Consider the following 14,012-nt stretch of genomic DNA (forward strand, 5'->3'; position numbering starts at 1 on the left):
AGAGAACATAAAAATCACAGAAGATGTGACGTCTGAGCAACTAGAATGTATGACTTAATTGCGAAGATTGTCAACTATATTATTAAAAAGAAAACAAAATTATGAAGGAAAAAAAATAAGGATATAGGAGCCTTGTGCATGATACTTTCATTTACTCATGTCACGGAAATGTCACTCTTGCCATTAAATCTTGTATATATTAACTATCAATGCTATTCATAAGTAGACTAGAGAATGGATTGATGATGTTTGTGGTTTCTCTCTACAGCTGGGCAATGTCTCTAAAATGGCTCATAAACAGGCCTGGGACAGACATTGAAAATGACTTTCTTATGTATCTAATTCTTCATCTTGGTAACAATATGTGAAAAGATACATAAATACAGTTTTAATTAACAGCAATGTTGTGATGCTTAGAAATAGACTGCAGGCTCTTTAATCTGTTGGCCTTCTTATAAAGAATTTTGTTTTTCCCAGAGGGTCAAAATTAATTAATGTCCTTACAATTTATTTAGCAGCCCATTGTCTCAGAGATGCTTCAACAAGCTCACTGAGCCATATTTGTGCACCAAGAATGACACAATCAAACTGCTTTGATGAGAGCACTCTAAAAAATATACTGTCTCAATTAGTGATTAACAAGGAAGATAATAAAATATCCTGTCAGAATGATCTTTCTTTATCAGTGAACAACATACTGGTACATGATATTACATAAATAACCAGATTCAAAACTTTTTACATGGACCTCAGTGAACTTGCACAAGTGATAAAATTTGAAAAAGGAAATAAATATTCCCACTAATAGTCTTTAATAAGTTCCATTAAAAGGTATCATTGATCACTCTTCTCGAACAGTGAACGTGACCTTTCTCCTATCTATTGACTACTGTCTTTTGCTCCCTAAGTTTATAATATTTTTGTACCATTAGTAACATTAAACTAGTAGAAATGTGCTTAGTTTTCAAATACCTTCTTAGGATCAGGGAAGATTATTCCAGTTGGATCTGAAGAACTCCAGCATTTGCATCTATAGGTTATTATCTGGAGCTTAGCAGCAAAACTGAAAATCAGCTTATTTTTCATAATTTCTCAAGGAAACAAAACCTATATTCATTCTCGGAAATTACCATAAAAGTAAAAAGAAATCCACTTAAATGTAGATTCATTGTTGTGAATGCTTACTGTAATGGAAATGTTCTAATTCATCATTAAATAATTTTATAAATTTGGATCTCTCCTCAAAGTGGAATACTATAAGGAAAACTACCTACTACAAATATTCACAACATATAATCTTCTTTGACTTTATTTTTTTCAATTACTAAAATAAAAAATCCTGTTTTATTTGAAAATGTGTACATCAAAAAGGAATGGCAGTATGTATATACAAAGATAATACTTATCTTCTTTCTTTAGTGTTCTGTAGTTCTCATTGTAGAGGTCTTTCACATCTTTTGTGAGATTGATTCCCAAGTATTTTATTTTTTTCAAGGCTATTGTGAATGGGGTAGTTTTCCCAATTATTCTTTCCAAAGATTCATCACTTATGTATAAAAATGCATTGGATTTATGAGCATTGATCTTGTAACCCGCTACTTTACTGAATTCACTTATGAGTTCTAAAAGTTTCCTGGTGGAATTTCCAGGTTCCTCTAAATATATAATCATGTCATCAGTGAACAGGGATAGTTTGAGTTCTTCTTTTCCTATTCGTATCCCTTTAATTTCTTTGGTTTGTCTAATTGCTCTGGCTAGAGTTTCAAGGACAATATTGAATAGAAGTGGTGAAAGAGGGCATCCCTGCCTTGTTCCAGATTTTAGGGGGAATACTTTCAGTTTTTCACCATTTAGAATGATATTGGCCATGGGCTTAGCATAGATGACCTTTACAATGTTAAGGAATGTTCCCACTATCCCTATTTTTTCTAGTGTTTTGAGCATGAAGGGGTGCTGTATTTTATCGAATGCTTTTTCTGCAACTATCGAAATAATCATGTGATTCTTAACTTTAAGTCTGTTGATATGGTGAATGACATTTATTGATTTCTGGATGTTGAACAAAACTTGCATCTGGGATAAAACCCACTTGATCGTGATGCACTATCTAGAAGATGGAAAGATCTCCCATGTTCTTAGATAGGCAGAGTTAATATTGTCAAAATGGCCATACTACCTAAAGTGCTATACAGATGCAATGCAATTCCAATTAAAATCCCAATGATGTACCTTACAGAAATAGACCAAGCAATTATGAAATTCACGTGGAAGAATAAGAAACCCAGAATAGCTAAAACAATCCTCAGCAGAAAGAGTGAAGTACGGGGTATCGTAATACCAGATCTTCAACTCTACCACAAAGCAATAGTAACAAAAACGGCATGGTATTGGCACCAAAATAGACAGGTAGATCAATGGTACAGAATAGAGGACATGGACATAAACTCAAATAAATACAATTTTCTCATACTAGACAAAGGGGTCAAAAATACGCAATGGAGAAAAGATAGACTCTTCAACAAATGGTGCTGGGAAAACTGGAAAACCATATGCAACAGAATGAATTTAAACCCCTATCTCTCACCCTGCACAAAACTCAACTCAAAATGGACAAGGACCTCGGAATCGGACCAGAGACCCTGCATCTTATAGAAGAAAAAGTAGGTCCAAATCTTCAACATGTCAGCTTAGGATCAGCCTTCCTTAACAGGACTCTCATAGCACAAGAAATAAAAGCAAGAATCAACAACTGGGATAGATTCGAACTAAAAAGCTTTCTCTCAGCAAAGGAAACTATCAGCAATGTGAAGAGAGAGCCTACAGAGTGGGAGAAAATCTTTGCCACTCATACTTCAGATAGAGCACTAATTTCCAGAATCTATAAAGAACTCAAAAAACTCTACACCAAGAATACAAATAATCCAATCGACAAATGGGCTAAGGAAATGAACAGACACTTCACAGAAGAAGATGTACAAGCAAGCAACAGATATATGAAAAAATGTTCTATATCTCTAGTAATAAGAGAAATGCAAATCAAAACTACCCTAAGATTCCATCTCACCCCAATTAGAATGGCTATTATCAAGAACACAAGCAACGAGGATGTGGAGAAAAAGGTACATTCATACATTGCTGGTGGGATTGCAAATTAGTGCAACCACTCTGGAAAGCAGTATGGAGATTCCTCAGAAAGCTTGGAATGGAACCACCATTTGACCCAGCTATCCCACTCCTTGGCCTATACCCAAAGGACTTAAAATCAGCATACTACAGAGATACAGCCACATCAATGTTCATTGCTGCTCAATTCACCATAGCCAGATTGTGGAACCAACCTAGATGTCCTTCAATTGATGAATGGATAAAGAAACTGTGGCATATATATACAATGGAATATTACTCTGCCATAAAGAATGATAAAATTATGGCATTTGCAGGCAAATGGATGAAATTGGGGAATATCATGCTAAGTGAGATAAGCCAATCTCAAAAAACCAAAGGACGAATGGTCTCACTGATAAGCAGATGATGACATATAATGGGGGGTGGGAAGGGTTAGCATTAGGGTTGGGTTAGGTTTAGGGTTAGGGTTAGGGAGGGAGGCAAGAATGGAGGAAGGAAGGACTGCATAGAGGGAAAAGAGCGGTTGATGGGGTTGGGGGGAAGGGGAAAAAATGGCAGAATGAATCAAACAACATTGCCCTGTGTAAATTTATGATTACACGAATGGTATGCCTTTACTCCATGTACAGAGAATCAAAATGTATCCCATTTTTTTACAATAAAAAAACATAAACAAAACAACAACAAAAAGATAATATTTATCAAAAGTTATATCATTGCACTAGGATTATAAGAAAAGTTTTCCTTTTTATGTATTAATATTCTGAAACTTTTAGGAAAAAGGTATATTACTTAGCAATGGAAAAGTGAAAAAAGAAATCTAGAAGAAAGATAAATATTAAAAATCAGAAGCAATGGTTTAGACTTTCCAATTGGCAACCCTTAAAAGTATTCACCACGTTTTTCACAAGTACATAAATGTATTACCATCATATATGATAGATTTTATGTTGACGTGAAATTCTTGTTTCCATTTACTTATTTTTGGATTTATTCCTGTTCTTTTCAACTCCAACTCTGTCACCCACCTAAGTAATCCATGATAAAAAGCAAGTGTTTATCCTTTTCTCCTTTTCTTCATGTGTAATCATTACGGAAATATTTATGGGTAGATTTATACATATATATAGAAATATGTGTGTTAGTTGTTTGCTTTAGAAAAATTGGATGAAGCTCTATGTCATTTTTCACATTGTTTTACTCATTGACAATATCTCTTGGAAATCTCTATAAATCAGTTATGTGGTACTAAACTCATTTTAGCAGGGACTTGATACTGCATGCTGTGGATATCATGAGTGACTTCTGCTTCTAGACTATTTTGGGTTCTCAGTGGGGGTGATTTTGTCCCCCAGGGGATAGCTGGTGATTTAATGACAGTTTTATTTGTAAAGACTCTCTAGAGAGAGGTATTCTTCCGGAAGCTGGTTGATAGAGACCAGGAGTTCTACTAAACATCTCACAGTATTTAGGAAGGCCCCCGGCAATTCATGTGAGTGCTCCAAACGTCACTAGCCCCCAGTTGGAGAAATCTACCAGGCAGTCTAATCTACCCCTGGCTGGGATACTCTTTCTGTGAGTATTCTTGTGGTCCCTTCCTTTCTCCTTGGCAGTCTTTTTTGGGAGTGGCATTTTCTCCTTGGCTTATTTTGACCATCCTATTTACGTTGCAATCACCAACCAAGGTGCAGACTCTTCACTGGACTTTCCAACCCGACTTCATTTTTTTCTTTTTTCCTCACTGAACTTCTAACAAGCCATATAATTTATTTATTCTTTTTATCATTATCTTTTTCTCTCTTCCCAGAATGCAAGTTCCACTGTGGCTGAGATTATTTTTTTTCTGTTTCATTCACTGATGTATATCCTCCAGAGCTAGAATGGAGCCTGGCATTTGATACAGGGTTTGCAAAAGAATACAAATGATTGTATGAGGCATTCACTTATGTCCCCATTTTTGGCTACGAACATGCCAAAATCAATGTCCTCATGCACAAATCATTACGAGTTGCTTCTTATGTGTCTAGGTGGCAGAATGCTTTTTAAATTGGCTTTAAAAATTGACTAATAGGGTTTTGGAAGGTAGATCATTCCTCTCAAATGCACATAATTAGTCTTTTTTTTTCCTTGCAAAGCATTTTGTTTTTATTTGTTACATTCTAGTCTTTATTCTATCTGAAATGTAGGTCTCTATATGACATAGGACTGGGATTTAATTTCATATCCTTCCAGGTGGATAACCAGATATGCAAGCACCAAATTAAATAATACTGATTAAAAATATTAAACAGCACTAATTCTAATGCCCACTGGATTAGAATACCCATCTTGGCTATAAATAATAAAATAAATTTGCTCTTTTCGTTAGTCATAAAACAGTTAAACCAATCTTACATATTTTTGCTTTGAGAAGTTACTTGAGTTTTTCATTATCCTGTTATTTTTCATTGTACTTGTGGTCCAGTTGTTCTGAAGAATACTGTATTAGGGTCCTCCAGAGAAATAGAACCAATATCATGCATACATAAAAAGAGATTTTTTATAAGGAATTGATTCATAGTAGTTGTGGGGGCTACAGACTCCACAATCTGCAAAGGGGACTGGTACCTGGAGAAGCAGGAAAGTTTATAGCACAGATGAAGTTCTCAGAAAGTATATTTAGGAAATTTCTCACTGAGGAGGATGGTATTTCTTGTACTATTGGGACCTTCAACTGATTGGAGGCCACCTATGGACAGCAATCTGCTTTCCTCGAAATTTGCCAACTTAAATATTAATCTTTTCTGAAAATATCCTCCAGGTGGACACACAGAATTATCACAAATATCTCAGGCTACTTCTCATTCATAAGAAATGCTGTAATTTGTTAGAAGAAAACTTACATTTTACACCTAAGAAAAGTTAGACTCTTAAGTGCTGAGTCTGCAGGATTTCTCAGTAAGAGCAAGATTATTAGCTCACTTCTACTTTGAGTCTACTGACAATGAAGCCATTGAAGGTTGCATTCCTCTCAAATTGTAGAGCAGCAAGCAAAATGTGTCAAGATGTTGTTGGTGCTCACTTGTTCCATCACCACTTACCTCGTCCATCTTCACTTCTGCGTTTCAGAGTGACGGGAATGGTGTTCCCTGACTGTCCATTGTGACAGGAGGAGAACTCTCATCACTATCAATTGCCTGTGATGCTCACCTATTGCACCCATTCATTGGAATGCCACCCACCATGCCTGTCCCAATTGGGTACTTTAGAGATACCTTTAGGGTAGAGTGAAAAAAATCTCTACCTCTTAAAATAAAAGTCCTGGGATTCCTTGCTGTGGCAATGTCAGCTTTGGGTCTATTTAATAATTCAAGGGTTAAAGTAGAAGGGAAATGCTCTCCTTCCATTAAGCCTATGGGGCTCTAACCCCACATGGACATGAGAAATGTCCTCTTACCTTCACACAGTAGAGGCTTACTTGACCTGGGTATTCCTACTGGACTCACCTGGTGTGTGATCTGAGTCCAGACTCAAGGCTTCAACAGGAATTTCGCTGCCAATGTCCCAAACCAAGTCATTCTCAGAGTCTTGAGTCAGACCGCAGGCCATAGTCCAGTTTCCTGAAGTCGTTTCAAAATTGCAGCTTCCGGTTGTACTTGTGTAAAGTCCTAGTGGAACAAACATGTTCATGGATGTGACTAGAGATATTTATCACATTTCCTATGATACTACATTCATGATGATTTAAAATTAGTATTTGCATATATTAATTTTTGTAAACACATGTATATAATTGATGTATTCATAATGGTACATAATATCAGTTATACACTGCAACTTATTTTATCAATGGATTTAGAAGCAGTGCATGAAAAGTATCATTTATGTCTCAAGGTATTATCTGGACTACTAATATTTGTAAGTGACAGATAAAACTGTCTGCACATGAACAATGAACATAGCATTATGATAGTACAGATAATTCAGGTTGAATAAACAGCTTCCACCATCTGGTTGTTCAGTGCAGTCCTTTGGTTGGGTCTGCTGTTTGAACAGCACAGGACTTGAGGTGGGCAGGCATTTACAAAAGGCAAGTCACCTTTGGGAAAAGTAGTAAAAAGTATAGGACATAAAAAGTATAGGTACCATACCAATCACTGGAGCACATTTCAGAGCCAGCCACTAAATAATGAAAGAAATTCTCTTCTAAGTATTGATTGATAACTCATTAAAAATTAAATTGTTCACAATGAGAAAAATTAATAGATGATCACTGAATGTCTACTCCTAGTCATCTGTGAAAAGTTCCATAATAATATCCTGATATCTAGGCTTTCATTTTTCTTTCTTTTTTTTTTTTTGGCACAGCAGTTATTATTTTTGAGCACTCACTGTAAAATCTGACTGTGTTATACAGACAGAATGAATGATTGGGTTATTTAATCAGTATGAATCTACTGAGATTGTCATTGACTTTTCCTTTCTTTTTGAAAAGATGAAGTTGATGTTATTATAAAAAAATTTTTCTCCATAATCTTTTCTTAACATAGAACTAATGTTAGCATAAAGAATCTTAATCAGAAAGAAAACCTTGCCATTACATGAATGCCAAACATATAACAAACAGCTTTAATGTTTTTATACCAACTTTTCTGGACCTCTGAGAGGATTTTTGCTTTTCAACACTACACTTCTTAAGCATTACTGCATCGAATACCTAAAAGCAAACTAATTTTTAATCATATACATTTTTACTATTCTACATGACTATATAATTCATTCATTTTAATATTTTTATTTATGGACTATATGCATTTTATGCCTGTCATGCCAGTATTCTATAATACACAGTAGTTTATAATATGGAGACAAGTAAAACTTAAGTTTTTAGTGGTTAGCCAATACATCTGCAAATACTCAGTATTTTCTAATGCACATGTAAGACCACCATTATGCATCCTTTAAAATGATGTCACATACAAGGTTCTATACTAGTTTACTTCCACATAACTAATTTACTGACATACAAACCCTATGAAAATTATTCTACATCCTTTTTCATGCACTACTCCTCCTGTTCCACCTTACTTAACATGTGCCTTTATTTTCAACTTTAAAGACACCTAAACAATCAGGATAAAGTCTCATATTTCATTCTCTCCATCTCAAAATAGGTCACTTTCCCTTTTCTCTTTCCTAAGGTTAATATACTCATGTTCTCAACTCCTTGTCAAAATACTGTTATTTTATATACCACAGTTTTATTTCCTTCAAGGTTACATAATTTTTCTCTATCTTTTAATTGTAGATTCTCTCCTAATTTCATTTTTATAGCTTGTAATCACAGTCAGACGACCCCTCTTCTTTTTTAAATATACATATATATCTTTACTGGCTTATTTCCCATTCTTTATTTTCATCATCACTCATGGTTTCCTGTGGACCATTACATGTTTACATGGATGACCTGAGTCTACAACCACAATGAACAGCAGACTAATATCTTCAAATGCTCCTTTTTTATTAGCTAGATAAATTGTTCTTATTATTCTCTTTTCAAAAAAAATGTTCTTTTTGATATATTTCACTTGGAATATACAATTGTCACTCGAACCCTAAATCCCAAAATAAACTCATTATTCACCACTCTAAGGGTTCTTCTCTACGAGATCATGACTTCATTTCATAACATGAATCTTATCTCTTTTAAAAGACTCAAAACTTCAGAGTCACTTTTGATTCTGTATTCTGCGATTCACATTTCTAATGTTCCACCAATACCTGTAGAATTTCCTTGAGAACTTGTTGAGTCTCTTCCCTCCATTACTGACCAGTAACCATCACACTGGTTCTAACTGCGGGCTTATTTTAAGAAACTCTCTTTAATGCAGGCTTCATCCTATCAACCTTAAACCCAAACCACATGAGCATTTTTAAGATTGCTCCTGTGTTACTTTCTCTTTCTGAAAATATTCCTTGTTTTTCACACTTTCTGAAACTACTCTCACAAATCACTAGCCTTGAATACAATAACCTTTACTTTGAGGCAAAGTATTTTTAGGATGAAATCTGTCTCATGTTCAAAATGGTCTTTACTCCAATCAAATTTTTCAGAAGATTATATCTTAAAAGTAAACTTGCTTTTTTAAAACATTCATGTTTCAGACTACTTCTCTTTCTCTTTTTTGGATATTTTCTCCAGCATGGTTACTATTTTATGACCATTCTTTCCCTATCTTGTTCAAGATACACTTTTATCTAAGTATCCCCTTTGTTTTGCTCAGGTATGCACAGTCCCTCCTCACCTCCAGAGGTGACTCATGGATCATCTAACCTGCTGTGATGAGATTTTTTTTTTCTCTTTTGTTCCCTTTGTTAGCTTAGGTACAGATTAGGAACACAAATCTAGATAATGAGACTTACTATGGAAGGGACATCTAGGAAAATCTGCCTCATTCTTAAAAAGAAGTCAAAAGGAAGAAAATCTATTTGTTTATTCCTAGGATATGGTTGCAAATATAAAAACTTATACATGGAGTTAATTCTATAGCAAAGAGAGTTATCTGAGAATAAGAAACATAAAGAAGACAGGCATCTGTGCAGTTCCATATATTTGATGACAACACAAGCTACTGAATTAAACAACTTAGAGCTGCCAACAGCTTAGACTTCTTGTTATTTGAGATAATACATTTTGCTTATTGTCTGTATTAGTTAGAAAAGTATTTGGCTCCAAGCAACTAAAACTCCAACTTACAGTAACTATAAACAGACAGGAATTAATTTATCTCAGTTAATGAGAAGTCAGCAAGTTGTCATTTTGAGATAAGCACTGTGGCTCAACTTCGTGATCTTTCATTTAAAATACCTTTTCCTCCCCTGCTCATTCATGGTTGCAAGATGACCATGTACTTCCTAGTACCACGCAGATTCAAGGCACAGAAAGAGAAAGAAAGAGGAAAGGTTACAAAAGAAAGAACATTTTTTGACTATTCTAGTCTTCTTTTTTTATGAAATAGATAACTTTCTCAGATTTCTATATAGAATTCATTGGCCTCTTGTGACTGGAAGAAAATTTGGAGAAGATGGGTTTTGTTGCTGATCACAATGGTGTCAAAAATAAAGTCATTCTGTTATTAAGAGATGAAAGGGAATGAATAGGCACCTAGCAGATGCTGATAGGTTGTTTAAACTGCTCAAGATCAGAAATTCTGCCCTAGGCATCTTAACTAACATATCTTCCTTTTTTTATGCTCTATATCCACTATTACTCATCTCTGAATATCCAACTCAAGTCCTATTTCCCCCTTCCCAGAGCACATCAGTTCTCAGGGTGGTGTTAATTAAAGACACTTACCAGCAGTTACAGTTGTTACCATACATCTGGAAGTCCATTACTTTCTCATTTTGCATTGCCATCTTAATTGATCAGCATTAAGCTACTATAAACATCTCTATGTGATCGGGTATTATTACTGAACCACATTATATACACAAGTGGTTCAATAAATATCCACTGAAAGATGGATGATCTGAAGAATATAATAATTCCTGATAATGAATATGTATCGGTCTTTTCAAAATGGCAGTTACTTTGGAAAAACCTACTTTTCAGATTGTGATATTTGTCATGATCCCTTGAACGGACAAAAAGCATTCCTAACACTCACAACTGGCTTTTTCCCCAGTGGCTTAATACTCAGACACATGGCTATATGATCAGTGCAAATACTGATAAACTTGTATTTTTAAAGACACAGTTCCATAGTTTATTATTTTTAATTCCTTATGTCCAAATAGTCACCTCATTTTGAACATATCGTAATGCATGGTACAGAAATATTAATGCCCCCTCTAATGAAAAGTATTTTTCACTGTGAAATGGCTTCTTGAAACTCTGCAATGAGACAGATTTTGAAGAATCTGGTTATAGTAGGAAAGAGTGACATGACTAAATAATGATGTGGATCCACACTGTAAAAGGGAGAAGAGCACCTACCCATGTACTGACCCAGAATACTATGATGGTTGAATACAGGCAGTAGATAATAATTCCATGGAGGAAAAAAACATATTACCTAACATAATTATTAATTTTTACAAGATAATTGATCTCATTTGTTGGAGACCATGCATTTATGCAAAAGGGGGCAGAAATGCAAAAGAAAATTTATCTTTGTTCATATCATACAGTAATATTTTACTACTGAGGAATAGCACCATTTCTTTTTTGATTGTAATAAAAACATGTAAGACATGAACTCTCATTGACAAATTTTGAAAGAATATAAAAATGAATTGGAAATGGCGAACATTATACATTCCCAAACACTGAACAAATATTTAATTTAATTCAATATATTCATTTATCCAGCATATTCATTATTCTATTAGATGGATATTATTATACTTATTATACAGGTGAGGAAAATGAAATCTTTGAGAATTTAAATAATTGCCTAACAAGTGAGGACTTTAGTCAAAATGAAGATTTCAGGTTAATAATCACAAAAGTCAATTCATTCTCTATATTTCTCTAAAGATCATTTTGAAAATGTGATCACTTATTCCATTATACACAACAGATGATCTATCTGACTGCAGGAATTCAGCTCTAATGCCTGTAATGCATCCAAAAGAACATCAATAAGAAATACTGATGAAGTTGATTTGCAGAATTAATGTCTCCTGTATGTCTATGTGTGCTGTGCAGTTCGTTTTATGGATGTGAACAAAATCCATCAAGAGATTTTAAGAAAAGTAACTATTCTATTTCATAACATACTGCTTTTGTTTTAATAAATTTAAATACTTCCTGCAGCGGTCCATCAAAATTGTGGGTATAACTAACCATATTTAAGTATGTCATTGACTTCAGTTTCTGAAAATCAAAATTGCCCCTATGTGTTTTCACATCAATACCTCAGATAGCTGTGGGAAAAATTAAAATCACATAAGGCAACCTGAAAAGAAAAATGAGAAAAGCAAAAAGAAAATGGGTCTCATTTATATTTGAAAAACCAATATAGTTAGTAATTCTTCTTTATGTTTTCAAGCTTATATTTACATTAGTAATTCTTATGTTTTCAAGCTTATATTTACATTACATATACAGACACGTGAATATAATGCTCACACACATTATTCTTCATTTGTAGTCCCCAAGTAAGGTTATAACATTATTGGAAGCATGTTCTTTATTTTAAAATTAACCAGTAATCTTTTCATTTATGAACAACTTATATAATAAAAATCAAAGAATATTATATTTTAATACTTTTCACCCAAGGTTTTTTTTTCCACATTATAAAGTGAGTTTTTGAAAACTAAAATAAAATCTTATGCATATAGAGGTACTCAATTCTTAGAAAGTTGTTCCTAGCACATAAAAGGAATAGGAATAATTGGAAGAATATTGAGTTTATATTTTTAATACATGTGCATCTTTTAGTGAAACCAACATAATATCTATTATAACCCTGCATGTACATGTGGAAGTTGCCATTTTTTTCTTCACTGGGTTATGGATGTTAATGCCTCCATATTTGAATTATTTTGCCTTAAGAATTTTCATAAAATTGTTCAAGATTTTATTATTTGTGAGTGATTATCAGATCCTCTACTTGCTATGTATTTGTGGAGAAAATGGTGATTTAACAAATATTTAAGACTTTCTTTTAGAACTTCATTGGAATTAATTTTTTTGTAGACAGTATGAGAATATTATCTTGGTGCTTTTAAAAGTAGCTAGAAATAGCACTAGAAAGTGTTCAGTGTATTATGAATATAATAATTTATTTATGAAAAAAACAGGACATTTTATAAAATTACTATTATAATGCTATGGTATTCATATAGTACAAACCTGTGCCAGGCACTTTTGCTTCCTTTTAGAAATTCATTTAAAATTAAAATATTAAATAAACATGGGAGACATTATGCTAAGTGAAATAATCCAGTCACTGTAAGACAAATTTTATATGTGTCTACTTAGATGGGGTGCATAGAACAGTCAAATTCATAGACAGAAACTAGAACGCTAGCTGTCAGAGGTTAGGTAGAGGATTGGAGTTATTAACCAATGGGTAGAATTTAAATTTTATAAGTTCTAGAAATGGATGGTGGTGACAGCTTTACAACAATATAAATGTACTTAATGCTACTGAACCATTGCTAACAATTATTAAAATAGTAAATCTTATGTCACATACATTTTATCACAATTAAAAAAACAACAAATACGTAAAAAAGAAACAATGAAAGAGAATCTTTCAGAAGCATCATCACTATAAGATGTCAAGGAATAAAAATGATATTAAGCTAAGAAACAAAAATTTAAATAAGCTCCTGTGGTAACTCATCTCCAAAAATCCTTCCTTCTCTGTAATAGGTGGCATTTTCCCTTTGAGAGGTTAAAGTCTACTTTCTCTCTTTGAATTGAGCCTAAACTTTGTTATTTGCTTGTCCACTAGAATGAATTTGGTATACATCCTGGAACATCTCAGGTTAAGTCAAAAGGCTCTTTGCTGGTTTTCCCGGGGCTCTTGGAACACTAACTCCAGTAAGAAACTAGTCCCATGTATGATGGCTGACAACCTGTTCTCTGTGGCTGCCATGTTCTGGGAACCTCAAGAACACAGAATACCCTTGGAGAATGAGATGCTCATCAAGTAGGATGATGAGACCAAAGAGTTCCAAACCTGGAAGGGGAAGAAGCTATCATAGAAGTGACTATCTAGTCCCACTATACTAACTCATATCATATAAAATAGAAAGCAACAGCCTGGCCTGAATTACTGACCCACAATAGTTGACCCCAAATGAAACTAATGTATCAGTTAAGATACATGAAAAAATTATTTGGACTTAAATATATCCTATATTTTAAAATGATGTACTTGATTTTA

The 14,012-nt window shown here is 33.9% G+C and overlaps 1 protein-coding gene across 1 annotated transcript in view; it reads right to left on the bottom strand.

The window, feature by feature from the left end:
* The window catches only part of Malrd1 (MAM and LDL receptor class A domain containing 1), a 686,047-nt gene that overhangs the window by 193,861 nt on the left and 478,174 nt on the right, over positions 1–14,012 (bottom strand). Inside the window, exon 31 of the mRNA XM_047521295.1 lies at positions 6,612–6,773. Coding sequence (XP_047377251.1) covers positions 6,612–6,773 — 162 coding nt within the window. The remainder of the gene's footprint in view (positions 1–6,611; positions 6,774–14,012) is intronic.

This window comes from Sciurus carolinensis, chromosome 12 (genome assembly GCF_902686445.1).
Source record: "Sciurus carolinensis chromosome 12, mSciCar1.2, whole genome shotgun sequence".
NCBI lineage: Eukaryota > Metazoa > Chordata > Mammalia > Rodentia > Sciuridae > Sciurus > Sciurus carolinensis.